Below are 20938 nucleotides of genomic sequence, written 5' to 3'. Positions count from 1 at the left end.
AGAGTGGGGTGGGGGGAGCTCAGGGCTGGGGTACTGGGGGGCTGCGGGTCGGGAGTGAGGGGCACTGGCAAAGTGGGGTGGGGGGAGCTCAGGGCTGGGCTAGCAGGCGGCTGCGGGTCGGGAGTGAGGGGCACCGGCAAAGTGGGGTGGGGGGAGCTCAGGGCTGGGCTAGCAGGGGCTGCGGGTCGGGAGTGAGGGGCACCGGCACAGCTGAGGGGGTCCCAGTCTCTCCCAGAGGGCTGAGCCCCGGCTGACCCCCCCCCCCACAGGGAAGACCCCCCAGCTATACTCCCACAGCCTGACCAGCCTGTACGAGCAGAGCAAGAGGGAGCAGCGCCCCGGCGTCCACATCGCCCCCCACCGGCTGCTGCCCAGGTACTGCCGCGCCCCGGGGCAGGGCTGGCGGGGGACAAACCCCTCCCTTCCGTGGGGGGCTGGGCTAGGATCGGGGGGGGGCTATGGGCAGACCCCAGGACCCACATCCCTGCATGGCCAGCTCCCAGCCCCGCCTCGTCCTAGAGCGGGCGAGATCCCCGGTGCCCCCGGTGCCCAGCGGCTGGTGCCCCCCGGGGGCCCCTCAGGCTCCCCGCCCCTCAGCCGGCTGCGCTCTGCTCCACAGGAAAAACGCCACCTCCACGAAGATCCCCGACACCAAGGGCTGCCGGGCCTGCTGTGTGGGTGAGTAACCCCCCCCCGGACCCTTCTGTGCCCCCCAAATTGCCCAGACCCCCCTGTGGCCCCCAGGCCTCCCTGCACTGCCCCTGACCCCCCTGTGCCCCGCAACCCCCCCAGACCCGCCTGTGCCCCCCAAACTGCCTGGACCCCCTGCACTCCCCTGTGCCCCCATGCCCCCCTGGACACCTGCTCCTCCCCGGACACTCGCTCCCCACAGCATGGGGCCCCCAGACCTCCCTGTACCTCCAGGACCCCCGCAACCCGCAGCCACCAACCCCCCTGCACCCCCAGATCCCCTCTCCCCACAGCACAGGCCTCCCGCCCCCCCTGACGCCGCCCCTGCTCCCCACAGCCCGGCACGCGCGAAGCGGCTGTCACTACCTGTGCGGGGCGCTGGAGGCCAGCGTGGTCCTGCTCCAGTGGTACGAACCCATGCAGAAGTTCATGCTGGTGAAGGTAGGGACCCCCGGGGGGTGAGGTGGGGGGTTGGGGGGGCGAATAAGTGTGTGTGTGAGGTGGGGGGGCCTCGGGGGTGGGGGGGTGAGGTGGGGGCTGGGAGGTGGGGCTGGGGTGGGTGGGTGAAGTGAGGGGTGGTAGGTGGGGGGTGAGGTGGCGACTGGGGTGTAGCGGGTAAGTGGGTGGGGGGTGAGGTGAGGGGCTGGGGGGGTGGCGGGTAAGTGGGTGGGGGGGTGAGGTGAGGGGCGGTGGGGGCTGGGGGTGGCGGGGTGAGGTGGGGGTGGTGGGGGCTGGGGGTGGCGGGTAAGTGGGTGGGGAGGTGAGGCGAGGGGCTGGGGGTGATGGGTAAGGGGATAGGGGTGAGGTGAGGGACTAGGGGGGTGGTGGATAGGGGGGTGGGGGTGAGGTGGGGGGTTGGGGGTGATGGATAAGGGGGGGTGGAGGCCAGGGACTGTCACTGCTCGGGCCCTCGCCTCCCCCCGTGCTCCCAGCCCCCCCCCCCCCCTTGGCCCCTCCAGCTTTCAGGTCCCCAGGGGGGCCACGCTCTGCCCCGCCTACCCCCAGCCCTGCCCCCTCTCACCCGGGCACCCGTCCCCCCCCAGCACTTCGACTTCCCGCTGCCCACCCCCCTGCCCGTCTTCGAGATGCTGGTGGCGCCCGGCGACGAGTACCCGGCCGTGTGCATCGGGGTGAGCCCGGGCCCCACGCCCGCCCAGCCCGTCCATTTCCACACCATCAACCTCAACTCCCTCACCTCCTGGTTCACCCACACCGGCGCCGGTAAGGGGGCACCGTGGGGGCTGGGCTGGGGGGGATCGGGCTGTGTGTGGTGGGGGGCTGTGTGCCAGCCTGGGTGGGGGCTGGGCTGGGGGGAGCTGATGGGGGGTGGGGGCTGTGTCGGGTGGGGGGGCTGTGTGTCAGCCTGGGGGGGGGCTGGGCTGTGTGTGGGGGGGCTGTGTCAGGTGGGGGGGGCTGGGCTGTGGGGGGTGGCTGATGGGGGGGTGGGGGCTGTGTCGGGTGGGGGGACTGTGTGTCAGCCTGGGGGGGGGCTGGGCTGTGTGGGGGGGGCTGTGTCAGGTGGGGGTGGCTGGGCTGTGGGGGGTGGCTGATGGGGGGGTGGGGGCTGTGTCGGGTGGGGGGGCTGTGTGTCAGCCTGGGGGGGGCCTGTGTGGGGGGCTGATGGGGGGCAGGGACTGTGTGGGGTGGGGTTGTGTCGGGTGGGGGGGTTGTGTGGGGGCTGCAGGTGCCGTGTGCCAGGTGTGGGGGACACGGGGGGCTGCCACGTGTGCGGCCCCCTCCCCTCGGGCCAGCCCCCGGCTTGGCTCAGCCCGGCCCGGTCTCTCCGCAGACGTGTCCTGCCCCGGCCCGGTCCAGGTGAGCCAGATGGACGGCGATACGGTGCTGGTGCTGCTGGACAGTGAGTGGGGGGGTCCGGCTGGGGGGGGAAGCCGTGCACATTGGGGGCGGGGGGTCATCGGTCGCATATGGGGGGAGCTGGGGGGGTCTGGCTGGGGAGGGAGGGGCACCAGCTCCAGACCCTGACCCCCCCCCCGCTCTGCCCCCCCAGGGAGCGTGAAGATCGTCACCCTGCAGGGCACCCTGGTGCGGAAGCTGCTGGCCCCCGACATCACCTTCGACGTCGCCGTGGAGACCATAGGTGGGTGGGGGCGGGCGCAGGAGGGGCTGCTCCCCTCCCCCCCCGCTCCCCAGGGAGCACGTCCCCCACTTCCTGTCCCCGCCGGCTGGGCAGCGGCTCTGGGGGGCTGTCGGACAGTGCTGCCCCCCCCAAGGGCTGCGTCTCAGTGAGAGGGGCCCCATCTAACCAGTCCCACACCCCAGAGGTGGCTGCATTACAGTGTCGGGTGCGGGGGCCCTGGGTAACCAGCCCCACACCCCAGAGGTGGCTGCATCTCGGCCGCGGCTCCATGCTCTGCCCTCTGGACGCTGCATTGGGGGTGGGCTGCGGGGTGCGTGGGCGGGGGGGGGGGTTCTGGGCACCGGGGCGGGCATGCGGGCTGACCCGGCTCCCCTCTCCCGCAGCGCTGGGGCAGAACTGCATGCAGGCTTTCTGGCGCCACGGCGTGCAGGTGTGGGACTTCGCATCCGCTCAGGTATGACACCCTGCCCCCCGTGTCACCCCCTGCCCCCCCATGGACTCGGCTCCCCCCCAACCCAGCCCCCCCAGGCCCATGGACTCGGCTCCCCCCAACCCAGCCCCTCCGAGTCCCCCCCAGCCCTGCCTGACCCATGGACTCGGCTCCCCCCCCAACCCAGCCCCTCCGAGCCCCCCCCCAGCCCTGCCTGACCCATGGACTCGGCTCCCCCCCCAACCCAGCCCCTCCGAGCCCCCCCCAGCCCTGCCTGACCCATGGATTCGGCTCCCCCCCAACCCAGCCCCCCACTCCGTGCTGAGGCCTCTCTCCCCCCTCCCCCGGGAACACTCCTCATGCCAGGCCCCCCCCCCAGTGGGGGGTCGCCTGGCCGGACAGGGCCAGGGAGGTTGGGCGGGGTGGGGGGTGGGGGATGATCCAGCTCCTGGGGCCGTGGCAGCGGGTGGGAGAAGGGGGGGGGTCTGTGGGGTCGGGGGGGGGTCATTGCGACGGCCCCTCCCTGCAGTGCCCAGCCCATGCCCTGCCGTCTCTTGTAGCTGATCAAGGAGCTGCGGGACCAACACTGCACCTTCCGCCTGCTGGGCACCCACAGGTAGGGGTCAACCCCCCCCAGGCAGGATCTCTCCCCTCCCCCCGGGCACCCACAGGTAGAGGTCAGCCCCCCTTTCCCCCAGGCACCCACAGGTAGGGGCCAACCCCCCCTTTCCCCCCAGGCACCCACAAGTAGGGGTCAGCCCCCCCTTTCCCCCCGGGCACCAAGTAGGGGTCAGCCCCCCCTTTCCTCTCAGGCACCCACAGGTAGGGGTCACACACACCCCAGGCACCCACAGGTAGGGGTCAGCCCCCCCCAGGCAGGATCTCTCCCCTCCCCCCGGGCACTCACAGGTAGGGGTCAGCCCCCTGGCACCCATTGGCAGGGGTCCCCCAACTAGCCAGGTTTTGGGGGGAACAAATCCAATGGCCACGACCCTCTGGGGCCCTGGTGCATGAGAACAGGGGGCTGTGGGGGGTATCAGGGGCTGTGAGGTGCCATCTGCTGCCTGACCCCACTCTTCCCCCACTCCAGCACCGTCGTCTTGGAAACGCGCCCCATGGACGACACCCACAGCAACCTCTACGTCCAGGAGTGACAGCACCACCCGTGGGGGGGTCGGACTCACCCTCCGAGAAGCTGCTCTTCCCCAGAGAGTGCCCCCTGCCCCGGGGAAAAGGACCCACCCAGCCATGTGGGCCAGGACGGAGAATCGGCCCCCGGCGCCCCCACGCTGCACGGACTGGGGGGGGGCTGAGTGTGTCCCCACACTGCACGGACTGGGGGGGCTGAGCGTGCCCCCACGCTGCACGGACTGGGGGGGGCTGAGCGTGTCACCGTTTCACCCCCTTTCCATACTGTGTTTGTAATTATTCAGCCCCAAAAAAGTAGGAAAATCCCGACTTGGCTGTTTTCTCCCCCACCCCTCCCCTGCTGCAGTGAAATCAGGGCCCCCTCAGCGCAGGAGACACCCCCAACCTATGTTCACCCCGCCCCACGCTGCTGGGTGGGCCCCACTACTGCACCCCCCCAGCCCTGCGCCATGTGTGTCGGGGGGGGGGGGCTGGCCATAGCCCCTCCCCAGCTCTTCTGCCGCGAATGCCCAGACCCCCCCCACCTGTGCCCCAAGTCTGCTGGGCTGCCTCACTCAGGGGTGGACCCAGGTAGGGGACTAGGCAGGCGGGGGGGGGGCGGGCGCAGCGGCGGAGGTTTGTAAAATAACAGCAGAGCCAGAACCCAGGCGTCCGGGCGCCCATCCCCCTCCCGAGCCAGAACCCAGGCGTCCAGGACGCTCCAGCAACAGAACCCAGGCGTCCAGCTCCGATCCTGCTCCGGGGGATCAACAACAGAACCCAGGCGTCCGGACTCCCATCCCGCTCCAGCAACAGAACCCAGGCGTCCAGCTCCGATCCTGCTCCGGGGGATCAACAACAGAACCCAGGCGTCCGGACTCCCATCCCGCTCCAGCAACAGAACCCAGGCGTCCAGCTCCGATCCTGCTCCGGGGGATCAACAGAACCCAGGCGTCCGGACTCCCATCCCCCTCCAGCGACGGAACCCAGGCGTCCGGACTCCCATCCCCCTCCAGCGACGGAACCCAGGCGTCCGGGCGCCCATCCCCCTCCAGCGACGGAACCCAGGCGTCCGGACTCCCATCCCCCTCCAGCGACGGAACCCAGGCGTCCGGGCGCCCATCCCCCTCCAGCGACAGAACCCAGGCGTCCGGGCGCGGTGGCCGTGCAGGGGGGGCCACGCCGCCCCCCGCAGCTGCAGGAAGGAGGCGGCGCAGGCGGGTGCAACCATCAATCACCTCTCGTTTATTGACCAGGAACCGGGGGTTGGGCACGGCGCTGCCCCCTGCAGGCCCTGGCCCGTCTCCCCGCCCCCCGTGTTTGGGGGCGTCCAGCAGCCTCCGTGCACGGGCCCCTCATGGGGCGACAGCGAGTCCCCCCCCCAGCACTGGGGGGAGCTATAAAAAGGCACTTGGGATCAGCCCCCCCCCCGAGGAACCCCCACAGGCGGAGACGGGGGGGGGTCAGTGACAGCCCAACCCCCACCTGGCCTCTGACCCCCACTCTGCCCCCCCACCCCGCCGGTTAGTGTCAGTGTCTGGCCCTGCCAGGGGGAGGGGTCGCAGGGGGAGATTAGCAGCAGCGGTGCCCCCCCAAGGACCAGCCGGCCCCTAGCCCTGGCGCCCCCCCCAAGGGGGCACTGGGGGGTCCGTGCTGGAGGGGGGGTCGCAGCCGGCTCTAGCCCAACTGGTCTTCGTATTGCTTGCGGAAGCAGTCGCCGGCGGGGAAGAAATCCCAGCAGCGCTCCTGGTACATCTTCCAGACGTAGGACTCCTGCGGGGGGGTGGGGGGGCGAGGTTAGGGGGCTGGGGGGGCAGCACCCTCGTCCGGACCCCCATCCTTACCTGGGGCAGATGGCCCCTCTCAGAGCCTAGGGGTCAGACCCATGGGATCCTCCAGCCCGTATCCTCCTCCCCCATGGGGCCGACCCATGGGATCCTCCAGCCCCGTATCCCCCGTGGGGCCGACCCATGGGATCCTCCAGCCCGTATCCCCCTCCGCCGTGGGGCCGACCCATGGGATCCTCCAGCCCCGTATCCCCCTCCCCCGTGGGGCCGACCCATGGGATCCTCCAGCCCCGTATCCCCCTCCCCCGTGGGGCCGACCCTGGGCCCGGTACCCCCAGCTGCCTGGTGCGCGGGGGGGGAGAGGGGGGCCTCACCTGGCCCGTGTGCTCCGTCTCGTCCTTGTTGATGAGGTACATCAGGAAGAACCTGGGCGAGCGAGGAGGTGGGTCAGAGCCGGGGGGGTCAGGGCACAGCCTCCCCCCAGTTTAACCCCATGAGCGTCACATGGCAATGACTTGGGAGCTGCAGGGCCAGGGCCAGGGCAGGGCCCCGCATTCACACGGAGGTAGCCCCACCCCCCACACATTGGCCCCACCCCCTATCACTCACATGCAGCTGGCCCCACCCCATGATCCTGGCCCCGCCCTAAGCTCCATCCCCAGGCTTGGCCCCGCCCCCATGAACTTGGCCCCGCCACTGATTCCACCCCTGCCCCTCCAGGCCCCGCCCCCTGCCCCTAGCCCCGCCCCCGACTCACATGTAGTTGGCCAGGTTGTGCTCTTCCAGCGTGTGGCTCTCGAAGCCGTGCGGCGTCGTGTCGAAATAGTCGCTGCCGATGCCGCAGATGAAGCACTTGGTCTGGGGAGGGGGGGAGGGGGCGCAGGGATGAGAACCCAGGCGTCCTGGCTCCCCCTCCCCCCTCTAAGGGGCAGAGTGGGGATTGGCTGCCCAGCCCGGGGCCACCCTCCCCCTGTGTAGCACAGAGCCGGGTTACCCCCCACCCCCATTCCAGGGCCCAGACCTGCCCCCCAGACATGGGTGTGGCCGGGAACCCGCCCGGGGGCTGAGCCGGCCACTCCCACAGACCCAGCATGGGTGGGGTGGGGGTAGGGGTGGGGGTGGGGGGTGTCACACCTGGGGGGGTCACTCACCTCCATGTCCTCCTTCACCTGCTCCTGCTGGTCGCGCAGCTCCCCGAAGGCGTCGATGATCAGGCCTGGGCAGAGAGAGGGGGGCGAGGGCCCCCCCCGAGTCACCCGGGGGCAGCGCCCAGGGGCCAGCCTACTCAGCCCCCACTCCTCTCCCACACAGGAGCGGGGCTGGGCCCCCCACCTCAGCGCCGACTGCTGACAGGGTGCCCCAGGCACAGCGTCCCGTCCCGTTCACCCCCCAGCCCGGCGCCCCCACCCCGTTCACCCCCATTCACCCCCCAGCCCGGCAACCCCCCGCTCATCCCCCAGCCCGGCGCCCCCTCCCTGTTCACCCCCCAGCCCACTCATCCCCCATGCAACCCCCAGCGCGGCGCCCCCTCCCTGTTTACCCCCCAGCCCAGCATCCCCACCCCATTCACCCCCCATGCAGCCCCCACCCCAGCACCCCCTCCCTGCTCACCCCCCAGCCCGGCACCCCCACCCCGCTCACCCCCCATGCAACCCCACCCCACTCACCGCCCAGCCCAGCGCACCCGCCCCACTCACCCTCATGCAGCCCCCAGCTCAGCACCCCCAGCCCCCCGCTCACCCTGGATGATGGCCAGCAGGATGACGATGACGAAGAAGAAGAAGGTGATGTCGAACACCACGCGGTAAAGCTCGTACTCGTCTCCGGCCGGGTCCTCGATCTCGTCCCCGATGCCCCCGCCCGCCCGCACCCCCACGTACATGTGGAACAGGTAGCACTGGGGGGAGACACGGTGGGGTGAGGGGTGCCCGATGGGTCAGAGACGGGGGGACCCGGACGCCACCCCTGGAACCATCACAGCAACCCCCCCACACACACCCATCGGGGCCCAGGGATCCCCTTGTGCCCCAGGCCCCCTCCACAGCCAAGGTGTCCCGTCCCCCCCGCAGTAACCCCCCCCCCACTCACTGTCATCATGTCGTCACATTTCATGTCCGGCTCGTCCTCGTCCTCGCTCTTGTTGTAGAACTTGCGGAAGAAGTTAAAGGCCACCACGGTGTAGAGGTAGACGACCACGGCCAGCAGCCCCACCGTCATCGCCAGCTGGGGGGGCACGGGGGGGCTGGTACTGCCACCGGAGAGAGCCCGGCCTGCCCCCCCACCCCACCCCCACCATCATCGCCAGCTGGGGGGGCACGGACAGTGGTACCACCGCCAGAGAGCATCCAGCTGGGCCCCTGCCTGCCAGCACGGCCCCCCACGCTCATCACCAGCTGGGGATGGGCACCAAGGGTCCCCCCACCCCTCCAACGCAGCCCCTGTCCTGCCCCCCAGCGCAGCCTCCCATGGTCATCGCCAGATGGGGGGCATTGAGGGCTGGTACCACTGCCAGAGAGCACCCAGCCGGGCCCCTGCCTCCCCCACCCTCATCGCCAGCTGGGGGAGCACGGGGGGGCTGGTACTGCCACCGGAGAGAGCCCGGCCTGCCCCCCCACCCCACCCCCACCATCATCGCCAGCTGGGGGGGCACGGGGGGCTGGTATTGCTGCCGGAGAGAGCCCGGCCTGCCCCCCGGCTGCCCCCCCGCCATCACCAGCTGGGGGCAGCACGGACAGTGGTACCACCGCCAGAGAGCATCCAGCTGGGCCCCTGCCTGCCAGCACGGCCCCCCACGCTCATCACCAGCTGGGGATGGGCACCAAGGGTCCTCCCACCCCTCCAACGCAGCCCCTGTCCTGCCCCCCAGCGCAGCCTCCCATGGTCATCGCCAGATGGGGGGCATTGAGGGCTGGTACCACTGCCAGAGAGCACCCAGCCGGGCCCCTGCCTCCCCCACCCTCATCGCCAGCTGGGGGCGGGCACCAAGGGTCCCCCCACTCCTCCAACGTAGACCCCGCCCCGCTCCCCGCAGCATGACCCGCCCCCGGCCTGGCCCGGCCCCGCCCCACCTGCTTGCCGTTGTGGGTGACGGAGGAGAGGATGGTGCGCAGTGTCTTGACGCCCATGGCGATGTCCAGCAGGTGGGCGGCGAAGAAGAAGTTGTTGTAGTGGCCGAGCAGGGACATGACCATGTACCAGACCAGGTAGAGGAAGGACTGTGGGGGAGGGGACAGGGGCTGGGACTGGGGCACCTCCACCCGGGGGGGCTGAATGACACCCCGGGTCTCCCCCCAGCTCAGGGCAGGAACGGGCCAGCCCTTCCCCCGGCACCGCTGTGCCCCTCACCCGGGCATCTGGTCCCGGCCTCCTCCACCCCCGCTGCGCAGGACAGGCACACTCTGCCCCCCGGCTCCCACCCCCTCTTCCTCCCCGGGGCCCATGATCCCCCCTCGCTGGGCCCCACGACTCCCCTCCTGGGCCCCATGACCCCTCCCCCCAGTTCCACGACCCCCCACCCCGGGCCCTGCACTCACGTTGTTGGTGAAGATGACGCCGAACTTCCAGAGCTGATACTTGATGTCGATGGACGTGATCCTGTGGGAGCGGCAGGGTGAGCTGGGCCACAGCCCCCCCCCGCCCCCTGAGCCCCCCCTCGAGCCGCCTGCCCCCCAGATCAGCCCCACTCCCTGAATCTCCCGCCCCCTGGATCCCCCCCACCCCCTGAGCCTCCCGCACACCCAGATACTGCCACCCCCTGAGCCTCCCGCACACCCAGATACCCCCACCCCCTGAGCCCCGCCTTGAGCCGCCTGCCCCCCAGATCCCCTCCGCCCCCTGATCCTCCCGGCCCCCGGATCCCTCCCGCCCCCCCAGGCCTCACGAGCCCCTTCACCGCCCCCTGAGCGTCCCACCTCCCAGTCCCCCGGATCCCCCTCACTGCCCCCTGAGCCTCCCACCCCCTAGACCCCCCAGTGCCTCCCACCCGAGCTTCCCACCCCCGCAGCCCCCCAGCTTCTCCCGCCCCCCCCCCAGCCCCCTCACCACGTCAGCAGGGACTTGTCGGGCTGCGGTTTCCTCTCGCTCTGGGCGCTGATCTCCAGGCTGGCCAGGTCCATGCCCAGCAGCTCCGCGATCCGCTCCCGCCCGTAAATGTCGCCGTATTTCTCCAGCACCTGTGGCGGGCGGGGGGCAGAGGGAACCCCCAGGGCCAATGCAAAGGGAGAAAGGCCTGGATCCCCCCCCCAGCCAGCCAGGCCCCTGCCATGGCACCCCCTCGGGGAACAGCCCCGTGTCCCCCTTCCTCACGCAGGGGCCATGTGGGACCAGCGCCCCCTGGGGGAGAGGCCCCGTGCCCCTCCCTGGGTCTTACGGGATCAGCACCCTTGGGGGAAAGGCCCCATGCCCCACCCTGGGGCCGTATGGGACCGGCGCCCCCTGGGCCGTATGGGACCGGTGCCCCCTGGGGGAAATGCCCCATGTTCCACCCTGGGGCAGTATGGGAGCCGGCGCCCCCTGGGGGAAAGACCCCGTGCCCCGCCCTGGGCCGTATGGGACCGGCGCTCCCTGGGCCGTATGGGACCAGCGCCCCCTGGGGGGAAGGCCCCGTGCCCCGCCCTGGGCCGTATGGGACCAGCGCCCCCTGGGGGGAAGACCCCGTGCCCCGCCCTGGGCCGTATGGGACCAGCGCCCCCTGGGGGGAAGACCCCGTGCCCCGCCCTGGGCCGTATGGGACTGGTGCCCCCTGGGCCGGATGGGAGCTGGCGCCCCCTGGGTGAAAGGCCCGGGTCAGTGAGAGACTCACCTTTCTCTTGACAAATTTATCCCAGTAGTTGCTCGGGAAGGACCTGGTGGGGGGGGGTGAGAGCCAGCGTCAGGGGGGCCCTGGGAGGGGGCAGTGCTCCTCGGGGCTGGGTTCTGCTCCCCCTGCAGGCCTGGGGGTGGGTGGGGTGCAGGGGTAGGCAAGAGGGGCTGATGGGGGGAAGGCCCCCCCCAGTCTTAAGCCACCGCAAAGGGCCCAGTTGGGAGACGCTGGTGGGGGGGGATGGACACCGGCAAGCGTCTCCCCCCTCCCCCCCAGAGCGGCAGAGTGCAGCTGGGACGGATGGGGGGCTCAGGGGGGCCAGGCACTGACGCAGGGAAGGGGCTTCTCCAGCGCCAGGAGATCCAGATCCCAGACCCAGAGACCCCCTCCCGCAGGCCCAGCCCCCCCCACGGCCCAGCCCCCCACGCACGGGGTGTTCAGCACCAGCCGGTCCCACTGGCCCTTGATGTCGTCGTCCTCAGGCTGGTCGGTGATGTAGAGCCCGTCAAATTCCAGCTTGCGAGCCAGCTCCTTCTCCCGCTTGAAAATCACCAGCGGGACCTGCCGGGAGAGGGGGGTCAGGGTGTCGTGGGGGGGTCCCGGCCCAACGGGGGTCAGGGAATCGTGGGGGGCTCCCAGCTGAGGGCGGGGCTTCTGGCTGAAGGGGAGATGGGGTGTGTGGGGGTCCTGGCTGAGGAGAGGACACGCTGGCCCCTCAGCCTCCCAGCCCAACAGCCCCTCGGTCTGGGGGGGAAGGGGACATGGCTCTATAATAGGGGGGCGTGGCCAAGGGATATGCCCATAGCCTGTGGTGGGCGTGGCCCCATGCCACGTGGGCGGGTCCCTGTGCCAGGTGGGTGTGGCCCCATGGCCGGTGGGTGTGGCCCGATGGCAGGCAGCTGGGCATGGCGCTGGGGCCGGTGGGCGTGGCACCGTGGTGGGTGGGCGGGGCCCCGGGGCTCACCTTGAGGCAGTTGTAGCCAATGATGCAGAGGAAGGCCACCAGCGTGTGGGTGATGGACAGGAACTGCAGCGTGGGCTGCATGTAGCCCGTGCTCTCCTCCAGGAAGAAATAGACCACGCTGTCCTCCTCCTCGTCCTCCCCGGCCCCGTCGCCGCTGGCCCCGAAGCCCGAGCCCCCCGCCAGCTCCTCCAGCAAGCCGGAGTCCTCCAGCTCCTCCTCGCCTGGCGGGGAGTCCGACACCTGCGCGGCAGGGACGGGGCGGGGCTGAGGGGAGCTACACCCCCTCCAACCCCACACCACGAACCCCCCCAGACCCAAGTGTGAACCCAGGCGTCCTGGCTCCCAGCCCCCCCGCTCTAACCACTAGACCCCACTCCCCTCCCAGAGCCAGGCGAGAACCCAGGAGTCCTGGCTCTGAGCCCCCCCACTCTATCCACTAGACCCCGCTCCCCTCCCCAAGCCGGGGGTAGAACCCAGGAGTCCTGGCTCTGAGCCCCCCCACTCTATCCACTAGACCCCGCTCCCCTCCCAGAGCCAGGCGAGAACCCAGGAGTCCTGGCTCTGAGCCCCCCCACTCTATCCACTAGACCCCGCTCCCCTCCCAGAGCCGGGGGTAGAACCCAGGAGTCCTGGTTCTGAGCCCCCCCACTCCTCCCCGAGCCGGGCAGGGCCCAGGCGCCGGACCTTGTAGAAGAGGAGGATGAAGTTGATGGCGAAGGCCAGGAAGAGAGCCAGGAAGCGCAGGTTGTAGAAGTTCCGGGACAGGTAGTTCTGGAAGGACAGAGCGGGTCAGTGCCCAGGTGCCTGGGGGGGGGGGGGGCCCTCCCCCTCCCTGCCCCACGGCCCGACTCCCCCCTCCCCACAGTACCAGGAACTTGACCCTTTGGATCTCCAGCTCGGCCCAGAACTCCAAGCTGCCGTCGGCCGGCTCCTCCTTGCGCTCCCGCGGGGTGGCCGACTTCCTCCGGTGCTTCCTCGGGGCCTCGGCCGCCGGCTCCTGGGGGGCCTCCGGCTCCTCCGGCCCCGCCTTCTCCCCGTTCTCCATGCTGCGGGGGGGGGGCAGGGGTGGGTGGGCAAGGCAGGGTATGCACCCCCCCACCCTCACGTATTCAACCCCTCCCCCTATGCCAAGCCCCTTCGCTTGCCCAAAACTGCCCCCCAGGGTGCATAGCAGCCCCCTCCACGGGTGGGGCAGGCTTCCCCGCCTTTCCCTAATGGCCTAAGCTTCCCCCCCCCAAGAGCTCTGAGGAGAACCGCCCCCCGCAGGGCCCATCACCCCCCCAAGGGGTCCTGCCCCCCCCAAGCCCCATCACCCCCACCCAGGGGACCCAGTCCCTGCAGCTCCCCCCAGCCCCACTCACTCGGCCTTCTCAGCCTCTGCAGGCGGCTCTTCGATCTTCTCCGGCTCCGGCTGGGCCTCCTCCTCCTCCCCTTCCAGCTGAGGAGCGACACAAGAGACCCTGCGTCAGGGGGAGAGGGGGCCCCTGGTACGTGGGAAGCAGCCCCCGGGCTGAGACAGGAGACCTGATACCAGGCCTGAGCGCTGGCCTAGCTAGGCTGGGAACCTGTCTGTAATGCCACACAACCGGATCGAACCCAGGAGTCCTGGCTCCCAGCCCCCCTGCTCTAACCACTAGACACCCCCCCTGCCCCCAGAGCCAGGGATCGAACCCAGGAGTCCTGGTTCCCAGCTCCTGGCCGCTCTAACCACTCGACTCGACCCCACCCCCCTCCCAGAGCCGGGGATCGAACCCAGGAGTCCTGGCTCCCAGCTCCTGGCCGCTCTAACCACTCAACTCGACCCCACCCCCCTCCCAGAGCTGGGGATCGAACCCAGGAGTCCTGGCTCCCAGCCCCCCCTGCTCTAACCACTGGACCCCACCCCCTCCCAGAGCTGGGGATAGAACCCAGGAGTCCTGGCTCCCAGCCCCCCTGTTCTAACCACTAGACACCCCCGCTGCCCCCGGAGCCGGGGAGAGAACCCAGGAGTCCTGACTGCTGTCAAAAGGCCAGCCCCACCCCAACCCCCAACGTACCCCCAGCTTCCTCTTGAGGATGGGAGTCCCCTCGGGGGTGGGCGGTTCCACCGCCGTGGTGTCCCCCATATCCCCCAGCCCCCCGGGGGCATCGGGGGCAGTCGTTCGGTAATGCCCGGCGTCCTTCTTCATCTCCAGACTGAAGACGTCCCCCGCCTCGTCAGGGGCCTCCTCCTTGCCGGCCTCCACGAACTGGGCTGCCTCCCCGCCCTCGGCCGCCTCCTGCCCGTCCTCGGCCGGCCCCAGGTCCCCGTGGACCTCGTCCTGCGTGGGGTCGGGCATGCTGGCCAGCAGCTCAGTCACCGTGAGCTTCTTGGCGCCTTCCACCAGCCCGCCACCGAAGAGCACGTTCCAGAGGAGAAGCAAGAGGCCCTTGAGGACGCCGGAGAAGAAGAGCACCGTGCCCAGGAAGACGGCGTAGACGCAGGAGCTCACGCCCACCGCCAGCTCCTTGACCGTCATCTTCTTCAGCCGGCGGAGCTGGCGGCGCACGTTGCGGTAGGTGAACATGTGGAAGAAGTCCAGCACCCCAGCCAGGAACTCCCCGAAAGCTGAGGTCGCCTCCGGAGGAGCCCCGGCCGCCTTCTCCGCCTCGGTCCCCTCCCCGCCTTCGCCCTCTTCCTCCTCCTCCTCTTCCTTCCCCGCTTCCTCCTCCGAGATCTGCGACGCGATCTGCATCTCGAAGATGGTGTCCTCGCAGAAGTTGACAAAGAGCTCCATCTTCTCCGACTCGCCGCCCTCGTTGACCACGTCGAAGATGAACTGCCGCTTGGACTCCTTGACCTGGGGCATCTCCCACTGGGCCTTGTTGGTCTCGCTGATCTCGAAGTAGATGCGTTCGATGCGCTTGCTGGCCCCCATGATCTCAATGCGGCCCAGGTAGGGCCGGAAGTAGTTGAGGATGCTCTCGGCCAGCTCCAGGAAGGTCTTGAGCCGGCTGTCGTGGGGCACGTGCTCCGAGAGGTTGGTGAGCAGCACGGCCACGTTGAAGCCGATGTCCTTGGCCGGCTCTTGGAAGCGGTTGGCGAACTCCTCGTAGTTGATCATCTCGTTCTCGTCCGCCTCGGAGCAGGAGAGCAGGAACTGGATCTCGGAGGGCGTGTATTGCTTCTGGCTGTCCATGGCCTTCTGGAAGTCCTTCTTGGAGATAAGCCCCCGCGGGTCGGTGATGTAGTCCAGGAAGGCGTCCGACGCCACAATGTCCTTCAGCTTCAGGAACATGTCGAAGAACTTGAGGATCATCTCCACGTTGCTGGACGACTCCACCAGCATGTCCACCATCTGCCGCGCAATGGTGCCATTCACCACGTTCCCTGGGCCGGGGCAGGAGGAGAGAGGGTAAGACAGATGGATGGACGGACGGACGGACGGACAGGCAGGTGGGAGGCGGGAGGGACGGACGGCCAGCCAGCCAGAAGGGCATGCGTGCCGATGGCCAAACAGAGGGGTGCGCATGGGGACGGCCAGACAAAGGGGTTTGCAGGCAGACGGACGGACGGACGGACGGACCGACAGGCATGGGGATGGACGGACAGATGGGGGGAAAGGCGCGGGGGGGAAGGATGGAGAGAGAGGAGGGACCAGGACAAGTGACAGGGGTTGTGGTGCCCTGAACCGCACCCACATGTGCCAGGCTGGAATTCCCCACCCGGAGGGGCCAGCGAGAGGAGCTGCCACCTGCCCGGCCGGGGTGGGGGAAGCAGCTCACGCGGGGGGTGTGTGGGTCTTGAGCCCCCGCCCAGTGCCCCTCACCCTCCAGCAGGGACAGCAGCATCACCACCATGTCCTTCTGCAGGTCCAGCAGCTCCTTCAGCAGCCCGATCTGGCTGGAGTCCTGAGGAGACACGGGGAGCGACGTGAGATGGGCAAGATTCCCACCGTGCCAGCACGGCTCCCCTGCACATACGCACGCTCCTGCCCTCGCACGGCTCCCCCGCACATACGCACGTCCCTGCCCCTGCACACCCCCCTCTGCACATACGCACGCTCCTGCCCTTGCACGGCTCCCCTCTGCACATACGCACGCTCCTGCCCTCGCACGGCTCCCCCGCACATACGCACACTCCTGCCCTTGCATGGCTCCCCCGCACATAGGCATGCCCCTGCCCTCGCATGCCCTCCCTCTGCACATAGGCATGCCCCTGCCCTCGCACGCCCCCCCCACATACACATGCCCCTTCTCTTGCACGGCTTCCCCGCACATACGCACGTCCCTGCCCTCGCACGGCTCCCCCGCACATACGTACACTTCTGCCATCGCCCAGCTCCCCCGCACATACGCATGCTCCTGCCCTCGCATGGTTCCCCTGCACATAGCACGCCCCTGCCCTCGCACAGTTCCCCCACACATACACACACTCCTGTCCTCGCACAACCCCCCTGCACATATGCACGCTCCTGCCCTCACAAGCCCCCCCACATATACGCACTCCCCTGCCCTCGCACGGCCTCCCTGCACATAGCACACCCCTGCCCTCACCCGGCGCTTTCCCATCAGCGTCTCTGGCTGGAAGCTGCAAGCTGTGCTCCCGGACTCAGCAGGATCTGGGTTCCCAGCCCCCCTGTGCTATGGGCCGAGGGGAGACCAGGGATATACCCCGAACTCAGACCCCAGCCCGGGCACCGTGAGCCTCGCCCGGGGTCTGTGCCCACGACCCCCTGTGCGTGCCTGGCAGGGCTGCCCAGCCTCACGCTCCCCAGGCCCGAGCGCCGAACCCCCGGCTGCTACGACGCGCCTGGGCGGGCCGGGCCGGCCCCAGCTGAAGCTGCCTTGCCCCGTGCCAGCTGGGGCTGTGGCCCGATGCTTGGTCTGGACAACACCGCACATTGGGGGGGGACCCCCTTCTACCCTATCCCCGGGCAGGGTCGCCGCTTCCCCAGGGCCTGGCACTGCAGACAGAGATGCCCCATCAGCTCCCCGCTAGCCTCCCCCTGAGTCCTCCCCTGCGGGGTGAGCCCCGGTGCAGGGAGAGCCACGGGCTGGGGCTGCACGGGGACCACGCGGGGGAGGGGGAGCCGCACCCCTCCCCCTCTTACCTCGGGGTACTGCCTGCTCCGGAAATGGTCCTCACGGGCAGCGCAACAAAGAGAGAGTTTGGGTGCAGAAAAACACCCCCAAATGTGTCCCCAGCCTCCCCACAGCTTGTTCTAGGGTGGAGAGCCGAGACAGGGCGCAGAGATCGACACCCCCCCCCCCCCCACAAACAAAAACTACAGCACAGTTCCAGGCAGGGGAAATCGCCCCCACTTCGGCCCCAGGGTGGAACATGTGCACAAGCCCTCGTGCATGTGATTGCATGCGTGTCCCCCTCGTGCGTGTGCACGTGTGGGCGTGCGAGAGCTCATGTATGCGTGCAAGCTCTCAGGGGTGTGATCGCATGGGCATGTGATCTCGTGCGGCGCGTCCTTGCGTGTGAACTAGATCTTGCACACGCGCTCATGTGCATGTGATCTGAGGCGTGCGCACAAGATCTTGTGCGTAGGTGCAGGTGTGCATGTGCATGAGAGCTCGTGGGCCTGCGCCATGCGTGGCCATGTCTAATCACGTTCCACGATGGCACGCACAGGCCTGGTGATGCGCGTACGGCTGCTCAGAGGGGGTGGCGTTCCCATCCCCCCACCAGCCACACGCTCCTGGAGTCGAGGCCCTTTTCCTGGTGCACTCGGGGGGGGGGGTGGGGGGGGGCAGAACCAGCCCAGCAGCCGCCGTCGTCCCCCATCAGCACCCGCTAGAGACCAGGACCCGGAACCTCCCCCAGCGCTCAGAGCAAACAGAAGCACCAGCCAAGCACGGCGTCAGCCTGCTCGCCCAGCTCCCCTGAGATACCGGGGTGTGTGGGGGGGGAGATGGAGGACGGGGGGGAGATTGTTACATGGGGGGCGGGAGAAATGTCAGATGGGGGGATCCAGGCCAGACCAACCCCCTGCACTTTTCTGGGAGGCACCCGGGCACACCCCCCCCCGTGACGAGGTGGAAGTGTTCTTGAGGTTTCCCCGGGGTGCTATGTGGGTGCCTCAGTTTCCCCTATGCATTTCTCAAGTGTCGGGGGGGGGGGTGATTGTTGCGAAGCCCTGGGGGGCAAGTGTGATGGTGTCTGCACAGAGAATGGCCGACGCCCCGTCTCCTGGCAACTGATGGCCTGGGCCCCTCCCCTGCAAAGGTGATAGCTAAAGGTGTTGAAGAACAAAGAGCTCAGGTGACCTCCTGGCCCGGGGTGGGGGAGAGGAGGGGCTGGAGAGTTTTCAGTTTGGAGATGGCTGGGAAAATGGAGGGGAGCCCAGACGGGGCTCTGGCCTCCCTGGCCCCCCAAGCTGGACCTGACTGGGGGGGGTCCTGTTGTCTGTACCTGCACGACCTGTCTTGGACCGTGTTCCTGTCGTCTAAATAACCCTTCTGCTTTACTGGCTGGCTGAGAGTCGCGGCGAATGGTGCAGGGCCCTGTCTCCCCCAACTCTGCGAAGGGCTCTATCTGCCCCCCTTGCTCTCCTAGAGGGATTACAGTACACCCCCCCGTGGCCTCGCCCTTGCCCCACCAGGGAAGCTACGCCCCGCCCCCCCAGCTGCAGGGCTGTGACCAGGGGACACCCTCCCCCCCATTCAGCCACCCGCCCTAGATCAGGGACTCGGGGTGGGATAACCCACGGGGTTCAGACCCCTCTGCCCGCACTGGGTGGGGGAGGGGCCACCTGGGACTCGGGTGGGGCCCGAGAAAGCCCCATGGAATCGCAGAGCCCAGTTCCCCTGGTGCTGGGACCCCCAGGACAGAGCTACTTGCAGTCACGCTTAACTGCTCCGGATCGGGGCCCCCGGATTTGTTGTGCTGCGCAGAGCCGGGGGGGGGGGGGAAGAGGCGGATGTCGGGGTGTCCCCTGCTCTCTCACACACCCCCAACACACACACCCCCACACACACAGAGTTACTATTCAGCGACATCCTTGTGGCTGTATTCCCGAGTGCTCCTGTAGCCCGTGGCCTGGAACGGGTCCCTGTTCCCGTGCGCTGCGGAGCGGCAGGGGGGCGCGTTTCAATTGTAGGATTTCGTTTTTGTGAAATCTGGCTTTCCCATTGCCCTCCAAGTCTGACCATTTTTACACCTTTAGGGTAAGGCTACTTAACTGTTGTCAATGGATCCAGCTATTCTGATTAAAAAACCCATAAAGACGGAATTAATTTTTTACAAAAATGGAAAAAAACGAAATCAGAAAATAATCAATCCCCAAATCCCCACTAATCCACTGGATTTCCTAGGGCCCTAGCTACGGGGGCTCGGGCCTGGGGGGCTGGGGGGCTGCCTGTGGCACGGCGCTGGGGCGGTTAGTTTGGTCTGGCCTGGGTGGGAGTGGGAGGAAGGGAGGAAGGAAGGGAAAACAAGGACGGACGGGGCCAGGGAAAAGGCCGGAGGACCAGACTGGGCACAGAGCGGGAGCCAGAGGAGAGGCGGGGAGCAGACAGGGTGGGCGGCGGAGCGGGGCGAGCACGGGCGGGAGATGGCGCGTGCCACACACAGGTTCTTACGCCATTTCGGAGTCCGGCCGGCTGGCTCATCTGTCACACATCAGAATAAAAATGTTATTCAGCAACATTTTTAAGAGCATTTTTGTATGTCCGGCCCCTTCCTTTATTGCCTGGGCTGGCAGGGGGCCGCTCCACAACCCCCGAGCTGGGCCTGCCAGCAGGGGCAGCAACAGGAGCTGGGGTTTCCAGACCTAACGGAGTCTACAGGGCAGCAGGGAAAGGACTGAGCTAAGGACACGTCTACAAGCAGGAGTCCTGGCTCCCGGCCTCCTGCTCTAACCACTAGCCCCCACTCCCCTCCCAGAGCTGGGGTAGAACCCAGGCGTCCTGGCTCCCGGCCTCCTGCTCTAACCACTAGCCCCCACTCCCCTCCCAGAGCTGGGGAGAGAGCCCAGGAGTCCTGGCTCCCAGCCCCCCCTGCTCTAACCACTAGACCCCACTCCCCTCCCAGAGCCAGGGAGAGAACCCAGGAGTCCTGGCTCCCAGCCCCCCCCTGCTCTAACCACTAGACCCCACTCCCCTCCCAGAGCTGGGGAGAGAACCCAGGAGTCCTGGCTCCCGGCCCCCCCTGCTCTAACCACTGGAATGCATCACTCAGCATTATATGTGACTCTATTTTCCATGAGGGGTAGAGAGTCTGGTCTCATGAACGTGAGGACAAGCCGGATGGAAGGATGGATGGAGAGCTGGGCGGGTAGATGGATGAAGGGTGAAGGGAAGGCTGGGTGGGTGGTGTGACCAAGTGAGGATTGTCCCTTGTTGTGTTGTATGTGAGTCTATGTGAGTCTGACTGTTTTGCATGAATGCTGTGGGTGCCTCAGTTTCCCCATGTATTGCACCACTGTCTAGGTGGTGGGAACAGGGGTGTGTGATCTTTGTGGGGGTTGCTGCAGCTGCCTGCAGGGATGCTGTGGCCGCCCCTTCGGAACCTGAGACCCAGGAGGGGGATACAACCAGGTGACTCTTGGCCCGGGAAGCAAGACAAAGGACGGAGGAGCAGCAACGGGCCGGGCAGGGGCCAGGCAGCTGGAAGGAGTCAGTCTGGCTGGCCTGGGGCTCAGGGGGAGGGCAGAGACCTGGCTCTCGGCTCCTCTCCCCCCAAGATGGACTTGCCTGAAAGTCACTGGTTTCTGTGATAGCAAGTTCTGCCCTACGCTGTGGTCCTGTCAACTAATAAACCTGTTTTACCGGCTGGCTGAGAGTCACGTCTGACGGCGGAGCTGGGGTACAGGGCCCTCTGGCTTCCCCAGGAGTCCCGCATGGGCGGACTCGCTGCGGAAAGTGCACGGATTTGGAAGGGGATGCTGAATGCTCCGAGGTCAGACCCAAGAAGGTCGAAGCTGTGTAAGCGTCTTGCCCTGGAGACGGTATGCTCAGAGAAAGGAGGCTGCCCAGAGTCCTGACTGACTTCATACGGAGTAGTTCCAGAGCACTGACCCAGTGACTCCATGACAGGTGAATAAGGGCTGGGTGGATGGATGGGGGTATA

General features: G+C 68.3%; 2 protein-coding genes across 3 annotated transcripts in view; one reads left to right on the top strand and one right to left on the bottom strand.

Moving 5' to 3' along the window:
- The window catches only part of MAP4K1 (mitogen-activated protein kinase kinase kinase kinase 1), a 31559-nt gene extending 25810 nt beyond the window's left edge, over positions 1-5749 (top strand). Inside the window, 11 exon segments of the mRNA XM_065421087.1 lie at positions 270-375; positions 620-678; positions 1028-1131; positions 2480-2505; positions 2699-2788; positions 3172-3242; positions 3779-3834; positions 4309-4434; positions 4436-4533; positions 4568-4635; positions 5157-5749. Of these exon segments, the coding sequence (XP_065277159.1) occupies positions 270-375; positions 620-678; positions 1028-1131; positions 2480-2505; positions 2699-2788; positions 3172-3242; positions 3779-3834; positions 4309-4434; positions 4436-4533; positions 4568-4635; positions 5157-5749 (1397 nt within the window).
- A 274-nt stretch (positions 5750-6023) lies between these two features.
- RYR1 (ryanodine receptor 1) overlaps positions 6024-20938 on the bottom strand; it is a 108982-nt gene continuing 94067 nt past the window's right edge. For both annotated transcript variants that reach the window (XM_065420771.1, XM_065420772.1), the window contains 17 exons: positions 15687-15768; positions 13935-15247; positions 13260-13336; positions 12767-12944; positions 12583-12669; positions 11899-12138; positions 11365-11495; positions 10935-10977; positions 10175-10305; positions 9667-9727; positions 9202-9348; positions 8222-8356; positions 7874-8030; positions 7285-7349; positions 6891-6991; positions 6508-6559; positions 6024-6119 (listed from right to left, as the gene is read on the bottom strand). In XM_065420771.1, the coding sequence (XP_065276843.1) occupies positions 6024-6119; positions 6508-6559; positions 6891-6991; positions 7285-7349; positions 7874-8030; positions 8222-8356; positions 9202-9348; positions 9667-9727; positions 10175-10305; positions 10935-10977; positions 11365-11495; positions 11899-12138; positions 12583-12669; positions 12767-12944; positions 13260-13336; positions 13935-15247; positions 15687-15768 (3096 nt within the window). The remainder of the gene's footprint in view (positions 6120-6507; positions 6560-6890; positions 6992-7284; positions 7350-7873; positions 8031-8221; positions 8357-9201; positions 9349-9666; positions 9728-10174; positions 10306-10934; positions 10978-11364; positions 11496-11898; positions 12139-12582; positions 12670-12766; positions 12945-13259; positions 13337-13934; positions 15248-15686; positions 15769-20938) is intronic.

Source organism: Emys orbicularis, chromosome 21 (assembly GCF_028017835.1).
Source record: "Emys orbicularis isolate rEmyOrb1 chromosome 21, rEmyOrb1.hap1, whole genome shotgun sequence".
Classification (NCBI taxonomy): Eukaryota; Metazoa; Chordata; order Testudines; family Emydidae; genus Emys; species Emys orbicularis.
This window is presented reverse-complemented; position numbering and strand designations above follow the sequence as displayed.